This window comes from Anabrus simplex, chromosome 3, assembly GCF_040414725.1.
Source record: "Anabrus simplex isolate iqAnaSimp1 chromosome 3, ASM4041472v1, whole genome shotgun sequence".
Lineage (NCBI taxonomy): Eukaryota > Metazoa > Arthropoda > Insecta > Orthoptera > Tettigoniidae > Anabrus > Anabrus simplex.
Genome location: NC_090267.1, coordinates 97,542,701 through 97,563,532, shown reverse-complemented (window position 1 = coordinate 97,563,532; position 20,832 = coordinate 97,542,701). Strand labels below are relative to the sequence as shown.

Sequence of the window (20,832 nt, the reverse complement as noted above, 5' to 3'; positions counted from 1 at the left end):
CCACAGGGTAAAATTGCCAAGGTTTCTGATCATATAGGCCCTACATGAACTGTTGAACAACAGTTGTACGATAATACAACGTTATTGTGTTCATCTCCTTGCCTTTCCCATTGGGAACGGCAATTGATAAGGATTTGTTTCAGTTTTACGGCCGGATGCCCTTCCTAACGCAACCATATGCGTAGGGATATATTTACTGTTGCGTGTTTCTTGGTGGTTGGTAGTGTGGTGTGTTGTATGTAGACAAAGAGAAGTATACATATTTCGATGAACACCAATGCCCAGTCCACGAACTAGAGGACAGAATATACGCAAGATAAAATACCGAACTCGACTGGAAATCGATCCTCTGAACCGAAGCCCAGTAAGCTGACAATGTGCGTCAATCTAAGTGTAACAGTATCTAACAATGTGCTTCTAGCTCAGCACCGCCGATATTGGTTCTAAAAGAATTAAGTACGAGGTCAACAATTCGAACCCATTTGGAATTTTTTTGCACGATATGGTGCTCTTGTTGGGAGGTTTCTTGACAAAATATGGAACACACACCCTTCCACATATTCGAGGCATTTCCTAAGTTCGACGCCCCACAGCTCCCAAACCATACATTTTGGGACATAATTACCGATTCCCTCTTGTCGCCCCGCACAACATACTACGCGCTGTCTGTGTTGTTTTGAATCAGCATGTAGAGCATATGCTTACCAGAAGGGTTCGTAAGTTTATGACCTAAAGAATGACAAAATATTCAAGCAAAAGAATTACAAAATACAAGCAAATGTGTCCAAAAACTAGCTAAATATGACCGAAAGAAAGGTAAAATGTAACATATTATTTAGTGATATGTAGCAAATATACGAGAGTATTACTAACATTAAACGTGTTAAGTACCAAAATGTAATTAGTGATAATACAGCTGACAGATTAAATCATGCAAACTGACCGAGCTACAGTACGTGGAAACTTTCTATATGAATTCACATTATACCGCTTTACTGCCGCTTCCTTAACGACAGACTCTTTACCAAAGAACTGTTCTCTCAGTAGGCCTACTGAAAATATCTCCACCAAACTCTTTCACAAGATCTCCTAATTTTAAATATTTTCCGCATTTCACTTTAGGTATGATAGGACTCACTGTAGTACAAGAACTAGAACTGTGACCAATCTGTTGAAATTCTTTGGTGTTGAAAGGGGAAGAGGACTGTAACTGGACCCGTCAAGGATGAAATGGGTGAGAGAATACATGGAATTTCCTTGTTTGGCAACTGCTTCTCAGTTAAATATATCTGATGTAGCGACATCCTCCTCAATGAGACGGCCGCACAGCAGCTCTTTCTCGGAATCAGGTTTTCTAAACCTGCTACCTGTCTATTCCGGGAAAAGAAAGGGGGGAAAAATCTACTACAGTATTTGGAAATTCTGTGTTTGAAACTCGAGGTAGATAACAAGAATCTTGTAAAAAATGATGCATAAATTTAAGAAGAAATGCTCAAAATATAAGCTTCTATGGCCTTATATAATTCGAATGAGCAAAATAAGACCGAAACAATCAAAACGGACAAAATACACTGACTGACAGAGCAAATGCAACACCAAGAAGGAGTGGTCAGAACTTTATGCCAATTGCAGGGTAGACTGACGTCACTGAGGTATGCTCCTGATGTGAAATGCGCCGCTGCGCTGCGCACGTAGCGAACGATAAATGGGACACGGCGTTGGGGAATGGCCCACTTCGTACCGTGATTTCTCAGCCGACAGTCATTGTAGAACGTGTTGTCGTGTGCCACAGGACACGTGTATAGCTAAGAATGCCAGGCCGCCGTCAACGGAGGCATTTCAGCAGACAGACGACTTTACGAGGGGTATGGTGATCGGGCTGAGAAGGGCAGGTTGGTCGCTTCGTCAAATCGCAGCCGATACACATAGGGATGTGTCCACGGTGCAGCGCCTGTGGCGAAGATGGTTGGCGCAGGGACATGTGGCACGTGCGAGGGGTCCAGGCGCAGCCCGAGTGACGTCAGCACGCGAGGATCGGCGCATCCGCCGCCAAGCGGTGGCAGCCCCGCACGCCACGTCAACAGCCATTCTTCAGCATGTGCTGTTCGAATATCGACCAGAACAATTTCCCGTCGATTGGTTGAAGGAGGCCTGCACTCCCGGCGTCCGCTCAGAAGACTACCATTGACTCCACAGCATAGACGTGCACGCCTGGCATGGTGCCGGGCTAGAGCGACTTGGATGAGGGAATGGCGGAACGTCGTGTTCTCCGATGAGTCACGCTTCTGTTCTGTCAGTGATAGTCACCGCAGACGAGTGTGGCTTCGGCGTGGAGAAAGGTCAAATCCGGCAGTAACTGTGGAGCGCCCTACCGCTAGACGACGCGGTATCATGGTTTGGGGCGCTATTGCGTATGATTCCACGTCACCTCTAGTGCGTATTCAAGGCACGTTAAATGCCCACCGCAACGTGCAGCATGTGCTGCGGCCGGTGGCACTCCCGTACCTTCAGGGGCTGCCCAATGCTCTGTTTCAGCAGGATAATGCCCGCCCACACACTGCTCGCATCTCTCAACAGACTCTACGAGGTGTACAGATGCTTCCGTGGCCAGCGTACTCTCCGGATCTCTCACCAATCGAACACGTGTGGGATCTCATTGGACGCCGTTTGCAAACTCTGCCCCAGCCTCGTAAGGACGACGAACTGTGGCAAATGGTTGACAGAGAATGGAGAACCATCCCTCAGGACACCATCCGCACTCTTATTGACTCTGTACCTCGACCTGTTTCTGCGTGCATCGCCGCTCGCGGTGGTCCTACATCCTACTGAGTCGATGCCGTGCGCATTGTGTAACCTGCATATCGGTTTGAAATAAACATCAATTATTCGTCCGTACCGTCTCTGTTTTTTCCCCAACTTTCATCCCTTTCGAACCACTCCTTCTTGGTGTTGCATTTGCTCTGTCAGTCAGTGTATATTTATAAGAACAAAAAATTGCTTTAACCCTGACAGTAACACGTCTATAAATATCGCTTTAGTTACACCACACGTTTCGAAGACGTGTCACTCAAAGCCTATTATTTAAAGTTACATTACAGTTACCAGATGGAATGAACAAGGAATAGAGGTGGTGGAGCGGATAACTCTCCCCTCCTTAAGAGGAATAGATGGCATTCATTCGCACAACACGTCAGAAAAACGTATGGTGTTACTGTCAGGGTTAAACGGGGTCAGGGATCCATCATTCAAGCTTATTTTTCAACTTTCTGGTAAAATAAGCTCAGGAAAGAAATATGACTTTACCTTAACATCCGAACCTTACTTATCAGGGTCTAAAATTGCTTTGCAAGAAGCCCTCCGAACGTTACGTAGAATATGTTACATGCACATTTTACATCTTTAATGCAAATGTATCCTCAGTCTGGTGTTATCCCAGACGTACATCTCTGCAACTCTCGGACTAATACTTTCTTTTTGCTAGTTGTTTAACGTCGCACCGACACAGATAGGTCTTATGGCGACGATGGGACAGGAAAGGGCTAGGAGTGGGAAGGAAGCGGCCGTGGCCTCAATTAAGGTACAGCTCCAGCATTTGCCTGGTGTGAAACTGGGAAACCACGGAAAACCATTTTCAGGGCTGCCGACAGTGGGGTTCGAACCTACTGTCTCCCGAATACTGGATACTGGCCGCACTTAAGCGACTGCAGCTATCGAGCTCGGTCTAATACTTTCTATCAACATCCATTATTACAGCAAGTAATCCACTTACTTGTGCCCGTTGAGAGCAGCATGGTGGAGGGCAGAGTAGCCGCTGCTGTCCTGGACATTGGCTCCAGGACCGCGCCGCAAACTGAAACATACCATACACTTCATAATTATCACACATACTCTTATACGATACATTAGTATGTAAACATTATCGTTTAATGGCATTTCAAGGAGCAACAGGACAAATTACATAACGCTAAAACTATAATAACAAAGCTTGTTCTTAGCCAACGCAATTTTCCTTGTTATGTAACAAGCCCTGACCTTCACAAGTACTGACAGGAAACATGTAAAACAGGCAAGCTGTGAAGGTTAGTTATTATGAAGCTGACAGCAGCTATGGTCCATGCAATCTACATGGTACAGGAACACCTCTGAATAGTCAGTCCTGTGAAAGAAACAGGAGAATACGAAGGAATGAAAGATTTGTTTACTCTATCTATTACAACTGTATCATTTATCAAAGAACTGACCACACATGCCCTAGTAACTGTTTGGTAACAAACGTATTGATGAGATAAAAATCGAAGTGATAACTGATAAAGATAGAACATGCCAGTAGTATGATCACAAGAAAGTGTCCGCCAACGTAGCGTAACGGATAGTACTATCAGCTGCCATCTTCAGCAGCCCGGGTTCGATTCCCGGTACTGTCACAGATTTAAGAATAGCAAGAGGGCTGGTACGTGGTTAAATTGTACAAGCAGCTCACTTCCATTGGGGATGTGCTTCACAAGAACTGCATCACCTCGGGACGAGGACACGAGTTTACTTTTTGTTTTAATCACAAGAAGGTAAAAATGGACATGTATGTATGTATGTATGTATGTATGTATGTATGCTGGTTCAACCGTGACAAAAACTGCTGAGATATTTCTAGCATTATGATACATTTGTCGGGTACACAGTGAATGAGGCACCTGACACACACATCGGCACGAAGTATCAAATATACTCCTCTCCGCCCTTCAAAAATCTGACTGCCTCGGTCGAGTTTGAACCCGCGATCTCGATATTTGGAGGCCGACAATCCACAAATGATCCACAGAGGGAGTAAGTTTTGGAAGATAAAACAATGTTACTTAATCAAGTTGCCAAACAGTCGAGATTCACAACTACTATAATTCGATGTGAATTTCTCGAGGAATAAACTAACTCAGAGAGTTTCCTGACTATTAGTTCTACCATTTAATCTGTAGTTCACAGCTCGAATGCTCCACCAATTCTTAGTGTGTTTTGGCGAGTTTAGAACAGGAAACAAACTAATGACTTCATGAGTCGGAGCGGAAAAGGAACAATAAACAAACAATTACGCGTAGCGAAGGATGATAATTGCCAATAGAGATAGTGCTTGCTCTTCCCCGCACTCAAACTACAAACTCCTACACGGTCCTTATAATACAACAAATAATACTGTATGCAATTTTAATCACTAACAGGATCTTCAGTCCTCAATATATGTCAAGAAACCACCAGGATAAAGCTAGTCATAGCAAATTTCTAGACAAATATGCTAGCAATTTACCTCACTTTAAGTGAACTAGATACCTAGATACTGGCTTGCTTTATTCAAAATTCCGTGTGCACTGACAGAGAGTAAAACCAAAAGCTACATAAGTAAGATGTCGGTCTCAATATTATTGAAAACTAGGACATGCCATTTAATGAAATCTAACCAGTGTTGTTATTTTCGGAATTCAGTTTTATCTTCCTGGTTGACCTTCCAACTGGAAAATATTTTCGTATAACTGTACGAAGTTCCCCCTCATTGAAATCAAGACTAATATGTTTAACAAGGTAACTATATCCCTAACGCTTCCAGCAACAAAGGAACGCAAATAAAGTAAAAAACTACAGACGGATGTCGTACAGAAAAACCAGTGAAAAAAATTTGGAAGAGAGAAACAAACATTAAATATCCCTTCGGTTTTATCAGGGAGAAAGTTTTTAATGCACTGTGAACTCATGGTTTTAATTGTAAATATAGCACGGATTAACTTTTAATGAATTTAAGATTAAGTTTCAAATCTGCCTGTGAGATTGAAACACTTTGTCACGTCTTGGGTTCCTGTCAATTACGTAATTTCATGACATCATCGCATAATATCTATGATTGCTGACGCCCTAAGAGGAAAGCAATACACAGTCTACGAGGAGGTACATGGATTGTCTCACGCTGGGTCAAGCTGCCGGACTGACATGATAGCTATACCACCGGGCTCAAGTAATGGGTTCATAACAAAACCGAGGCATCGTCTACTCAAGCAAATGCCATACACAAGGAGCAATGTGATATATGTGTGTCGTGTGTGTTGGGTATTCAGCCCGAAGGCTGGTCTGATCCTCCACAGCTCCGCCAAAAGCTGTCATAATAGCCTAGGCGTCAATGAAGAGGCGTAATAGGGAATTCAGGAGTGAGGTAGTTTCCCGCTGCTTTCCTCACCGAGCCCGAAGTTGCTATTACATATCAGTCTGCCAAGCCCACTGAAATGCATGCACCAACCGACCCTATGAGCGATATTTTCACACCATTCATAACAGGGACTGGCTGCATAAGGAATGGTACCGGTATTAGTAGCATCACTCATACCTCAGTCACTTTCGTCTTGTCAAAGCCAACGATGAGACTGAGACAGGTAAATGAAAGTAACAACTTTATTCTAGCCCAAACCAGAAGACATAGTGCACTGTAAGCACTATATCTCGTCAGGAAAGGCATATGTGATATATATGAACCTACAATCCCATATTATGCTGAGAACTATCATCTGGACTCCAAAGAGGTATTAGGCTTGGTGATAGGGACAAGAGGCATAATTACTCACATATTTCACAATTGTTGCAAGAAATGTAATTTGGATAACCAATTTATTAAGGACATTAAGTTAACAGCACTGAAAGGCTCATTAGTCAGAAACCATTTATACTTCTAGCTATATCTTTGTCCTATAAAGAGTTCCTCACGGGTTTCAAAATTATTGGTTGATATGATTTTTACTGAGTAATAGGCACATGGAGTATAATTTAGACTTCGTAGCTGAGTACTGAGGAATAGCAAGGGAAGCGGAGACAGCCAACGCAGTGCCGCAATGGCGAGCGGACGTAATCGTTTCAAAGAAGCGGCATGATTACGGTCATAGAAACTAAACGAAACTGAACTTGCCAGTTGTACGCATGCTCAGGTCACATCCCTAGCTCTTCCAATATGAACAGAGCTACGCAAAACCCCTGTGGATGGGGATGGCAGAATACATGCGGCTCAAACGAGAACTATGTAGCATGGGTTGGCGACCACGGTGCCCCTAACCGAGTCTAGCTTTGCTTCCACTTACTTTCATCCGGCTCCTCACTGGCATCTTTCCTGGTCGCTCTCCCTTAGTCGAATCTTGCTCTCTTCCGACCCTGCCGCTGTTAGGTTTGCGAAGCCTAGGGTGTATTTCTTTTTTTCGCCTTTCGTGACCTTTCTTCCTTTTTTCCTTTGCCGATACTTTCATTTTTTTGGAAGGGCTGGAACTCTTTGTTTTTCCTTTCTGATTAGTGTACAGAGAAGATGGTTGCCCAGATGTGCTTACTCTTAAAACAACAATAACCACCACCACCACCACCAAAGGGAAAACTGAAACGGAATCCTCGTATTAAAAAAATATACTGGAAGTGATGCAATATTTAATATCAAAAGAGAGAATAAGTACATAAATTACAAGATATGAATCTTCTAACGACAGTGTTAAAGTTGTAACAATAACCTGTCGGATGACGACGGCTACTGACTCGCGAAACTGGAACAGTTCACGAAACTTTCCTGTTCACAAAATTTCTATCAGACTTGTACTTCTGACACTGGAAATGATGATGTAACCACTGATTCATTTAAGGGACTAGGGATAATACCGTCAGCTGACCCGTGTACTTCGTGCGCGCTGAAGTCTGTTAACTTGCGAAGCTGCTGTGCGCGTGCACTTCCCGACACAGAATGCGACTGGCTGAAGATAATACGAGTACAAACTCGAACGAAAGGAAGGATCATATTATTAAAGATATTCTCCGGCCAGTTAATATATTTCAATTTTGAAAAAATGGTTTTCTGTCTTGAATGACCATGCAGTGAGGCTCAATTTGTATTATGTTTGGTACTTGCATGTTAAATTCATTTTTTTAATAATTATGATAGTGTATATACATTTGATTCTTTTAATGATTAACTTTTTCTTTTGACTGCCACGATGACATTGAAGTCCAGATGATAGTTCTAGGCATAATATGGGATTGTAGGTTCATATATATCACATATGCCTTTCCTGGCGAGATGTAGTGTTTACAGTGCACTATGTCTTCTGGTATGGGCTAGAATAAAGTTGTTACTTTCATTGGTCATGACATTGGCATGATGTAGGATAACTTACACATTTAAGAGTCAGAGGAATTGCGAGCCGCGGTTAAAAATCCCACCCAGCCCGGAATCGAACCTATGCCCCTCTGAACCGAAGGCCGATATTCTGACCATTCAGCCAAGGAACCGAACATTACGAAAAAATATTTACATTTTGACAACGACAGGGTGTACTATGCTTTTCGAGCGAATTTAACGAGGTCACTATACCAAATTGCCCTAAACGCTTCTTGTCACTTTCGTAACAGAACTTCGTATGTTTACTGGCAAAGTGTATATAGGCCTACATATTAAAGAATAGGGCAAGAAATATGTTGTTACGCAAGAACATAGCACAGAACGTTCAATTATCTGAATATATTTCGTTTACTCTGAGGAAGAGTCAGAAAAGATCTGCGAGTCAGTGAAAGTCGGTTGACGGAAAAGACAAGTTCTGTACGGGTGTTCCAAACACATGTTCGAATTCCCTATCTTTCGATTAGCTAAGTTATTCTTAAGTACATTGCAAATTACAGTGAGTGAAAATTCACTGTTAGCATTTACTGATTCCCGATACGGGACTGTTTTACGACCTCATTAAATCGTATTCATCTCGTGGGTCATTTTTATCATTCTTCTCCTTTATTTACATCACAAAGAGAATATTAACGGCGTAGTAAATGGGTACGCCTACTTGCAATCGCGGTTGTATGTAGCTTTTAATTCTGACCACAGGCTGGAGAAGTTTCACCGCAATGTTCCTCGGGGAGCAGGAGTTACGATGAGCTATAAATGGAGATTTATCTCCGAGGTAATATATTGAAGGTGCCGCACCCCAAAATTAATTACTTTCCATTATACCACACGAAAGTAGCCGAGGATCCTACAATGCACACTTTAGGAATTCCTGAAAAGAGAACTCGTGTAGTACGCCAAGTTCTTTACCATACAGCAATGAACACCCTAGTAAATTTCCACTTTTGTAAGTGCGGTTGATGAGAGACTAATTGAACTAATTTGTCAATGATACTTGTTTCATTTACATTACATTGCATTTCACCAAAACTCTTGCCGTAAGTGTAGATGGGGAGGGAGTGAGAAGGTCACGAAGAAAGTAGAAAATTACGTCTGTTACCTAGACAAACAGAGTTGTAGAGTCACTGTTAGCCTTCGTTGCTAGATACTGTGTTCGATCACACTGCAGTGCAAGAAAACAGGCATTCTGGGTAAAATCCTAGACGAGAGAATATATCAACGCGAAATGGCGTGTAGGAAGTTTAAGGCCTAGTGACTGACTTATAAAATGTACCATCCCATTTTGGTTGATTTACAAGATAACAGCAGAGCCTCCGTGGCGCAGGCGGCAGCGCGTCGGCCTCTCACCGCTGGATACCGTGGTTCAAATCCCGGTCATTCCATGTGAGATTTGTGCTGGACAAAGCGGAGGCGGGACGGGTTTTTCTCCGGGTACTCCGGTTTTCCCTGTCATCTTTCATTCCAGCAACACTCTCCATTCTCATTTCGTAGCATCTATCATTCATTAATATATCACTTGGGGAGTGGCGACCCCATCGTAATAACAGCCTATATATGATTCATTCATTACATCCCTGACCCGGTCACTGACTGGAAAACAGGTTGTAGGTTTTCATTTCATTTTCACAAGATAACAGTCTCTTTTTTTGCTATGACAGTATGAAAGCTGCTGAGGTATGGGGAGAGCACGAATGATACGTCTGGATGTTATGGAAGGCATTGCTCACAGGGTCAGAGTCGTGCTGCAGTAAAACTTCCCGGCCCTGTGAAGAAAACTACCTCACTCCTTTTCATGCCTTACACACCTCATTATATGTACGCCGTAGTTTTTTTCCCCGGCTTCTTAACCACATAGCTTTGGGTAGAGTTTTGTGAAAATCCAACCAAAGTTCAGGCTGGAGATTTAAGAGACAGGCTGAGATTTGCAAAGCAGCCCCCTAGTTCAAAATGGGGGTTTCATGAACTCAGTCCCGAACAGCGTCATACCACATGAATCCCTTGCCAGGTGTTTTACGACTGTCAATGTGTAACGAAAGCCGCCTTGGCTGAATGCTCAGCGTTGAGGTCTTCGGTTCAAAGAGTCCCGGATTCGATTTCCCACATTGTCAGGGATTTTAATCGCGTGTGATTGGTTCTTCTGGCTCGGAAACTGGTTGTTTGTGTTGGTCCCAGCCATCTCCTCTTCATATTCAGACAAACCACACTACCAACCACCACAGAAACACACAAAAGTGAATACATTCCTCCACATAGCGTTGGCGTCAGGAAGAGCATCCAGCCGTAAAACATGGCCAAATCCACAGTTCGCACCCGCGATTCCACAAGGTGTGGAGAAAGCGGCAGAAGGAGAATGTATAACAAAAGCTTACTAATGATAACGCACGAAACGGAAGTGTTATTCACAGCGGATATGGTTCTGACCTCGTGTGTGTAGGGCCAGTCGTATGAGGCGACTAAAAAAGGAACACCCCTGGTGACTCATTTTCAGAACATAGATTAGCGACCACAGGGAACCTAACTGAGTTTGGTATTTACCTCCACCCCCACGCCCTCCCTTAGGTCAACTTTTGGTTTCTTCTGACCCCGACGGTATTAGGTTTGCAGAACATGGGGAGTCCCTCACTTTCATGCACTTCGTGACTGGTGTCGTCCCATCTGCGATCAGTCTCATTTGCGATCAGTCCCATTTTCGATCACTCAGGTAGAATACAAGACCAGTTTATTTTTGACGGGTTAAGCATTGTCCCATTTGCGATCACTCTTATCACTTCAGTGACATACAAACAGTCACGTACAGGTTGCTGTGGGGGAATTCCCTACTGAAGAACTGGTACAGGAAGACATCCCTCAAGTAACTGGCGAAACTAGATACTAAGATTCTTACGAATCGTATATTGAAACTCATTAAATTACTTTTGGGACGGATGCGTTAATATCGGGACTAACAGAGAATAAACAGGACTCAAGTGAACCTTTTATTTAGAGTTACCAGATGGCTGCGGATGTAAAGGCGGTTAAATGAGTTTTAAGAAGTAGGACAAAAACTGGGCGTATTAAAACCGTTCAATTTTACTATTTCCAATTTCAAAACAAGTTATTTTGCTGTAACACTTTGCTTCTTCGATCGTGCTATACTTTTTGAAGCAATTGTAGCTCGTCTCAAACTTGACAGTTACCGGTAACTTACACTTTCTTATACAATAGGGGAAACTATTAAATTACTGCTTAAATAATGTTCAAACTGTTCGATTATTCATACTGACACGTTATTTAAACAGCTGCCCAAAATATAATTAGCCTACTTTCATCTATCTCTATGTATGCCTATCACTTAGTCTCGTTTCTTCATATTGGGGCGGGATGAGATGAGATTAATTTCTACGGGATGTTTCTACGGCCGGATGCCCTTCCTGGCACCGACCTCAGCTGAGGAGCTAATGAAGATGAAATGTGTTATGGTGAATAAAATTGGGTAAGGGCTGGGAGGACACAGCTCTGGCCTACGGATAGGAACTGTACCGGCATTTACCTGGAAGTGAAAATATTAAACCACAGAAAACCATTCGGAGAACAGCCGACGGTGGGGTTCGAACCCACGGGTTTCCAGAATGCAGAACTTGGCTCCATAGCCGCAGTGCGTTAAAACGCACGGCCACTCAGCCTACTTTCACCTACATAAATAAAATTATAATTTTTGTCTATACGCTCGGATTAGATGTACAAGATTCCAGAACTTAATGTTAAGAAAATGTTTAGATTAAAATAAGTTGAAAAAAATTATAATTCTATAATGATGGCGCGAAAAGATGAGATTATATTCGGGAAATAGTGGGTTCGAATACCATTATCGGTAGCTCTGAAGATGGTTTTCCATGGTTCCCTATTTCCACAACAAGCAAATGCTGGGGCTGTACCTTAAGGCCACGGCCGTTTCCTTCCCACTCCTAGCCTTTTCCTATCCCATTGTCGCCATAAGACCTATCTGCGTTAGTGCGACGTAAAAAAAAACCTTCAAGAGAGAGGTTGTGCGGAGTACCACCTAATTAGCAGTCCCCGTGCTGCATGGACGTTGGAAAACCCCGATAGGCTGCTGATAATTTTACAGTTGTCGCAAATGGGACACGAACTGGTCTTTTTCACATTCTTGTTTTCCACTGTAATTGGGAGTGATCCCAAATGGGACAACTTTTGCTGTGATCTCAAATGGGACACAACCTCGTGGCTCTGCCCTTCTTTTGATGATCCCTTCATTTTTCTTTCATTTTTCCTCTGATTTTGTGTTAACCCCTTAAGGCCCAGTATCCTATTCAGAAGACAGCAGGTGAATCTTAAAAGAAAAAGTTAAAGTCACAATTAGTAAATTTATTACTGAAGAGTATAATACGAGTTCATTTAGTGCCATTATTGACGACAAATGCATATAAGCAAATGACTAGTAATTTATTCATGAACTCTTTAAAACCGTACACCTTTACGATATCCTTGTACATCTTTCATATTTCAGGAAGCACAAATTTACTTGCTATTGTTGCTGGCTTTACGTCCCACAAACTACTTTTACGGTTTTCGGAGACGCCGAAGTGCCGGAATTTAGTCTCGCAGGACTTCTCGAACGTAGCAGTAAATCTACCGACACGAGGCTGACGTATTGAGCACCTTTAAATACCACCGCACTGAGCCAGGATCGAACATGCCAAGTTGGGGTCAGAAAGCCAGCGCCTCAACCGTCTGAGCCATTCGGCCCGGCGATCTACTTGCTAGGTTCACCTTAAATTCGCTGTTTTCCCTTCTAAGTTATCACGTAAATATTTTCATACAAATATGCGCTTCCAAAAAAATTACCAGTGTCCTAAAAAACTACGCTCTCTTATTGACAAACTGATAACACATTTCCACATTGAGTAATATGTGATTATCATTCGGAAGTTCCAGTCTCCTACTCGAGGAAGGCATATCTCTCTAACAAGGTGCATCTGTACAAGTTTGTTTATATTTTTTGTATCCGTATAATCATTAGTTTCTCTAAAGACTGAATTTAGAGTATAATTTGGGCTTTAATGTGTTGAGAGGATGGTCGCCCAGTTGTTCTTCCTATTAGAAGACTGATTACCTCAACTGCTACCTGTTTCTGATGACCAAACATACTTGTGTGTATATATGTGTGTGTGTTTTACGTCCACCGACACAGATAGGTCTTATGGAGACGATGAGAGAGCAAAGGGCTAGGAGTGGGAAGGAAGCGGCCGTGGCCTTAATTAAGGTAAGGCCCCAGCATTTGCATGACGTGAAAATGGGAAACCACGGAGAACCATTTTCAGGGCTGTCAACAGTGATGCTCGAACTCACTATCTCCCGAATACTGGATACTGGCCACAATTAAGTGACTGCAGCTATCGAGCTCGGCCAAACATATCTCTAGCGAAACATATAAAACAGTTATTTCCGCTTATTACTATTCCTCTCCCTTTTCCACTGAAAGAACACATTACTTTACATTCCAAGATAGGCCTCATAGCGCCAGTTAGGTCGAGCTACTTTCACACAGAGACAGTGTCTATTTAGACTTTAATACTAGAGAACGACGAAGCAAAGTTAGTAACAGTTTCCCTTAACACTGCCCCAACTACGGTCATATAATACTGAATTCAACTCTGCTACAGACTGTTCGAGGTGCAAGGTAAATTTTGATGAAGTAACGTCCATGCAGTTCGCTGAAAGAGTACTGTACTATCAGCCCTTTCGCATGGCTGCACTGATAGATAATTTAACGGTGTTTTTCATTCAGTCCGCTCATCAGATACATGAGCAATAAAATTAGAAAATAAATATTTTTAGATCACACACACTCGCACGCTCTTGGTAAAGATTCCATCGGTCAACTTACAATATTTGTCCCATGCTTCAATTTTATCTCGGATTAGATAAAAAGATATCTAAGATCCATTCAATTGCTTTCTTCTCTGTATGTTTGTCTGCTAGACCTCACAAAAATAACTCAAAATAATAATAACAAACAACAACAACAATAATAATAATAATAATAATAATAATAATAATAATAATAATAATAATAATAATAATAATAATGCTGAGATATTCCTGTATGTCAGTTTTGTAAGTTGAAAGTGCATTGTAGGAGTGATCACGCCGGGCTGAGTAGCTCAGACGGTTGAGGCGCTGGCCTTCTGACCCCAACTTGGCAGGTTCGATCCTGACTCAGTCCGGTGGTATTTGAAGGTGCTCAAATACGTCAGCCTCGTGTCGGTAGATTTACGGGCACGTAAAAGAACTCCGGCGGGACTAAATTCCGGCACCTCGGCGTCTCTGTAAACCGTACAAGAGTGGTTAGTGGGACGTAAAAGAAATAACGTTAATTAATTAGGAGTGATCATTGCACTACGACCATATCGTTAAACTTGACTGCTAAGATCCACAGGTGCCTCGTGGTGGTCTATGACTGAAATCTATTTTACGGTTGACTCAATGTGTAGTCAATAAACCCTCCTCCTTTATCCAGGCTTAGAAGCGGCAACAACCAATGAGTAACGCATTCACTCAATGGCTACCGCAGGTTGAGTTCCGCAAGAACAAGAACAAACACAGTGAATTTATTCACGAAGAGATTTCAGGGTAGGGAAGCGAAAGCCATCAATCCAACTACCAAGTTCCAACGCGCTCTCTGAATGGAGAAAAGGTTCATGCTTTAAATCCCACAAAATACTTTTTCGGATTTCGGAGATGCCAAGGTGCTGAAATTTTGTTCCTCGGGAGTTATTTTACGAGACCGTAAATCTACCGGCACAAGGTAGACCGGTATTTTTTACAATTTGCTTTACGTCGCATCAACACAGATAGTTCTTATGTTGACGATGGGATACGAAAGGGCTAGGAGTCGGAGGGAAGTGGCCGTGGCCATAATTAAGGCACAGCAGGATCGAACCTACAAACATCTCAAACGGCCAGCGTTCTATTTAATGAGCCATTCGGCATTATATTAATGGAATCAAAAAGTAAAAAAGAAAACTTTCAACAACGTTAGGGCCTATATGAATCAGATCCCAAAAAAATGTATCTGTGAAATTTAAACTATTGGAGTAGTGAGTAATACATTTTTTCATTTAACTCAAAGCAAAATACGGCGTTTAAGCACATTACACGTTAAAGGATGGAAGAAATGATCAATGACTGGTGATAAGGGAGGCCAAAGGAGAAACAGCAGTACAATGGACGACCATAAAAGTACGGGAATAGAGATATAATATTAAACTGCATGCTTAGAGGAAGTGACGCGCTGCTCTGAAGTAGAACGTAGTCTACGAGTTACTACATTTTAAAATGCAACGTAATGAATTTTCGTCAATCATTTACCTTAGTCTCTTTCCCTCACATAAATGAGGCATTTCGATAAAAATATATCAAGATACTTGCATGCGTCCGGAACGATTACATGCCGTAATAAATACACTTTTTTTTTGCAAGTTGCTTTACGTCGCACTGGCACAGTTAGGTCTTATGGCGTCGATGGGACAGGAAAGGGCTAGAAGTGGGAAGGACGCGGCCGTGGCATTATTAGGTACTGCCCCAGCATTTTCCTGGTGTGCAAATGGGAAACCACGGAAAACCATCTTCAGGGCTGCCAACAGTGGGGCTCGAACCCACTATCTCCCGAATACTGGATACTGGCCGCACTTAAGCGACTGCAGCTATCGCGCTCGGTATAATTACACTTAGGAGAGATTTAAATTTAACTAAAATTACGATAATTTTCTATCAATAAACGATCAGATGGATGCAATATTTATGCATTTGCCTCTTGTCTCAGACCCTAACAAATTGTAGCTTTCACTAAAGTTTCAATCTCATTTATAGCTGAGGCAGTGTGACATCTACTGAGGCGTGGGTGGTGCTAAGAATGACATTTAGGGCACGAATAGTGCGCCGGGATGCTGTAAAAAGTGCTACTAAAGGGTTAGTTATGCTGCAATAGCACTTTCTGGGTCAGTGATGAAAACAGCGGCAAACTACCTCACTTCTCATCTTGCCCAGTATGCTTCATTTTAAAACCACTATCTGTCTTTGTTGCTTCCTTACAACCGAAATAGCTACGGTGTTGGTATCTGATGATCCAACCAACGTCTGGGCTGATAACTTGACAGACACAAGATCAGTATTCACTGCGAAGGAATGTAATTCTTAAGCCTGTACTTCACATCCTTCCTTCTAGCGTTGGTTGCGTGTTTGGTATTTTCCAGCCATGGCTACATGCGGTTTATCTCATAGTTTATACAGTATACAAAAGTTTTAAATGTCTAAAGCAAGACGTTAAAACGTGAAGTCGATATGGTCTGACACCGTAGTCAGTGGGTTCGAGTTCCGCTGGTCGAAACATATTTCACCATCAGTATGTTGGGCGGCATGGTATGAGAGGTGGTGGTGACATACAATATCTAATCACTAGATTGCGTGCCAAAAGCTTGGATTAAATTCCAAACCTCTCCACAGTATTCATGTGGAGTGCGAGCACATGACGCTGTTGGCTGTGATTCGTCCGTCGGATGGAGCTGTAAAGCCTTGAGCTCACCCCTAGGTGCTATTTGACAGAAGTAGGCTATGGGCCGGCACTGAGTTTCTCCCTCTCCCTTCCTACTATCATATATCATGCCATTCATTTCATCTCATCTCATTAACTCCTTCGATAAGGTTGACGTCAAGAAGGGCATCCGGTCGTAAAAACTCGCTACGAACATTCGCCTTACTTCATACTCGACCCCGCAGAGTACCGGTACAAGAGTTGGACACACACAACATTGCAAGATAGAGGATGAAAGAAATGCACAATGACTCATGATAGAGAGGCCAAAGGAGAAAATAGCAACACGATGGATGACCAAAAAAATAAGGAAATAGAGGAAGAATATTTAACTGGATGCTTTACAGGAAGTGGCGACAAAAGCAACGACTAACTATTCCGAACTAAGCATCTTCTAAATAAATGATATACCTGCAATGAAGGGCTCCCGGTAAGACAATGAGCCAAAGAAAGTTGGGAATAACTCACTTCAGTATTACTACTAAGCATTGTTGATTCTACAAGTATGAAACGTAAACTTTTATACACTAAAATACTAAGAACATAAGTGGTTCAAGTTCCGTGCTCAGTCTACAGTACAATAATCCAACACTGAGTCATCACACAGTAGCCCACACAACATGAGCAAATATTTACGCTACCCCTGGTGGGCAAAGGTTACACAGAACGCTTGCTTCTCAATAAGCCATCAAGCATGGCTTGTAAGCCGCTCCTTGAAACGCGTTATTGGCGTAACGCGGAGAAGGGAAAGCTAACGGGGGCCCAAAAACCTTTGCCGGGATTAGCGCCTCTGTTGTGCGTGCTAACAAAGAATGATCACAGGGAAGTAAGATGCATTTTATTACGTATACACAAAGGGCACACGAATATTCAAGAGCTAGTGTAGAGAGCTTAATCTAAATGTTGGTCGGTACGAAAGGCGGTGATCAAACACGTTCAAGTAGTCTAAAGGAGTACAACCAAAACGAGGTAAAACAAGAGATGAAATTAATTCAATTAGACTATTGGGCAATTCCCATTCTAAACAAAAATCTTCAGCTATAAGAAAAATGATATAATAATTTAATGACTATATTCATATAGAAAATATCAAAATTCAGGCGCACTTAACAGTGTAAGTGCATTATAACTACACTCCACAATTTGCATATAGATCTCCAACGAGTTTTCTTATACCACCCTTAAATACCAGCAATAAAATTGCGAATTCTTGATACAGAAACAGAAAAATCCAAGGATGGCGAATTGTAGTGGTCGCGAGTGAAACTTGTAGTGTATTTGCATGATTTATCTGTATATTGGAATGTATTCTTACGTGATTTTGCAGTACAGTGAAGTGACATAGACCCCAGATTGGAATTAGGCGTAGAAAGTGCGTGTATATGTATATTAACATCTGAGATCTTACTTCATTAAGTTGACTGGCAAATTAACCTTCGTCAAGCAACGTGAATATACGACAATGCCGGGCAGCAAAGAGAAAGAGATTATAGGTGCAGACGAAGAACTTCACAGTGAACGTGTTTACATCTGTGACATCTGTCACGAGGAGGTTGGCAGTAACAGGGACGCTGTTAAATGTGAAGTCTGCAACAGATGGCATCATACTGACTGTTGTGGAATGACCGGAGGTGAATTTGGTATACTTAAGCTAAAGAACTACAAATTAACTTGGCTTTGTAGTGGATGCAAACCCCAGTTATTGAAAAAAAAATTCAAATTAAAAGTATCTAGAGTCTTTGGAGGATAAAATACAAAAAGTACTAGAATTATTGGAAAATGGTCTCGAAAGAAGAATAAGAGAAGAAATACAAACCAAACTAAAGAAAGAATTAGCTCATGGATTAACGGGAAATCCGTAATCAAAGAGAAGCCAATAGACCGCTTGACGGTCGATAAAAGTCAAATCCCAGTTCCGACAATATGAAACTACGGGAGCCCCAAGAGAACAACAACGGGAAACCCAACAAGGAAATAACACAAAATTATTCAAGAAGGATCAAAATAACTCGATTTCAGGTCCAGTATCAAAAGGAGAATGCGTGGAAGAATGCAACAGCGATAAGAACACTCAAGACGACGCAGGACCATTGACTACTTATCAAGGAAGAAGATCTAAAGCAAAAGAAACTAGAAATAATCATACACGAGGGAACACGGTGATCGGCTGCAGCCAGAATACTGACTCACGACTGCAGGAAGCTCCCAAAAAGCATGGATTTACATGGGTAGACTGCATAGTAGAACGAAATCGGAAGATATACACTAGTGTCCAAAAGTTAAGCATAATCAGCAAACGTGGCCATGCTGCCTGATAGGAATGTCAGACAGATTGCTGAACAAACGGAAGCTGAATTACACACCACATGTCACACAACTTGTCCAAAGAAACAGTGTCAGAAAGGTGCTGATAGCTAAGGTACACCTTTGACAACAACTAACAACAAAACTTGGCATTATCTTCCACAACAAAATATGCTGTTAATAGGGTGTATGGTTACCCCTAACGGCCACACATGCTTCGCAGCGACGTGGCATACACTCTATCAGATTGTCCAAGAGCTCTTATGGCGGTCGATTCCATTCCTCCGAAAGGGCAATGCGAAGGTCTTGGAGGGTCCTTGATGTAGGCTGATGGGATGCAGTTCACGTCTCCAATGTATCCCAGGCATGTTCTATAGGATTCAGATCCGCAGACCTCGCTGGCCAGTATATGCAATTAATGTCCTCCAGAGCCAGAATAGCATCCACTAGAGCAGCGGGGTGCGGTCGGGCAGTACTGTCAATTAAAAGGAAGTCTGAACCAACCGCACCTCTGAAGAGTCGAACATGTGATCTCAGTACCTCATTCCTGTATCACCGAGCGTCAAGACTGTTCCTGCCCTGAAGATGGTTTTCCGTGGCTTCCCATTTTCACACCAAGCAAATGCTGGGGCTGTACCTTAATTAAGGCCACGGCCGCTTCCTTCCAACTCAAAGGCCTATCCTATTCCATCGTCGCCATAAGACCTATCTGTGTCGGTGCGACGTAAAGCCCCTAGCAAAAGACTGTTCCTCGGACCGTCCATTAAGTTGTGCAGGTCCGTACGGCCATTCAACATGATGCCGCTCCACATCATGCCGCCATCACTACCATACTGGTCCCGTTCCACGATGTTCCTGTGGTTGTATCGGCTACCCGGTTCTCTCCAGATTAATGTGCAACGGGAATCGTTCTACAAACGAATGGGGGATTCATCTATGAAGAGCACATGCCTCCATTCATTCATGGTTCAGTTTCGATGTTGACGGCTCCACAGTAAACGGGCCCGTCTCTGTGCTGGAGTGAGCGGGACACACACTGCTGGACGTCGGACAAACAGCCCAACTGTTCTGAGCCTCCGGTACACAGTTTGCCGGGAAACGGCAACCTCTGAGACGGCTGCAAGCTCCACTGACAACTGTCTTGCACGTGCACTCCGATTTCGTCGGGCGGTTAAGGCCAGATATCGGTCCTGCTGTGGGGTGGTTACCTTGGTCGACCTGGTACTGGCCTACGACTAACATCTCCTGTGTCTCGAAATCGTCTCCAAAGCCTGGAAATTACATTTTGTGGCACATTCAAGGATACGACGACTTCGGTCTGTGTCTGGCCTGCTTCCAGGCGGTCGAGTATTCTACCCTGCAAAACGGGGTCCAAATGGCGTCGTTGTGCCTTTATGTTCTCACGTTCACCACGAGGCTACACTCCGCACACTATAACAGCGCAAGCACGACTGAGGGAATATCGGGCGTAGGCATTGGCTGTGTTTACCTTACGGTTACGCCGCTAGTCAAAGCAGGGAACACTCCTTTCCTGTACAGAGCAAACACGTAAGTTTGGCAGGTGCAAATGTCGTGCGATTTGCAGTCTATTTCCTGTTGCCCTGCTTATTCGTAACTTATGCTTAACTTTTGGACACTAGTGTAATTGACTTCCTCCAAACAAACATGATCGAGGAGCATATTGAGTGGAAGATGCTGCCAACTAAAGGAACTAGTAAAGCATTCAAACTAGGTGTAGACCTCAGATTTCTGGACTCTTTACAAG

At 42.8% G+C, this 20,832-nt stretch overlaps 1 protein-coding gene across 1 annotated transcript in view; it reads right to left on the bottom strand.

Moving 5' to 3' along the window:
- LOC136866023 (ankyrin repeat and SAM domain-containing protein 1A) overlaps positions 1-20,832 on the bottom strand; it is an 878,495-nt gene that overhangs the window by 714,917 nt on the left and 142,746 nt on the right. Inside the window, exon 2 of the mRNA XM_067142633.2 lies at positions 3,770-3,850. Within this exon, the coding sequence (XP_066998734.2) occupies positions 3,770-3,850 (81 nt within the window). The remainder of the gene's footprint in view (positions 1-3,769; positions 3,851-20,832) is intronic.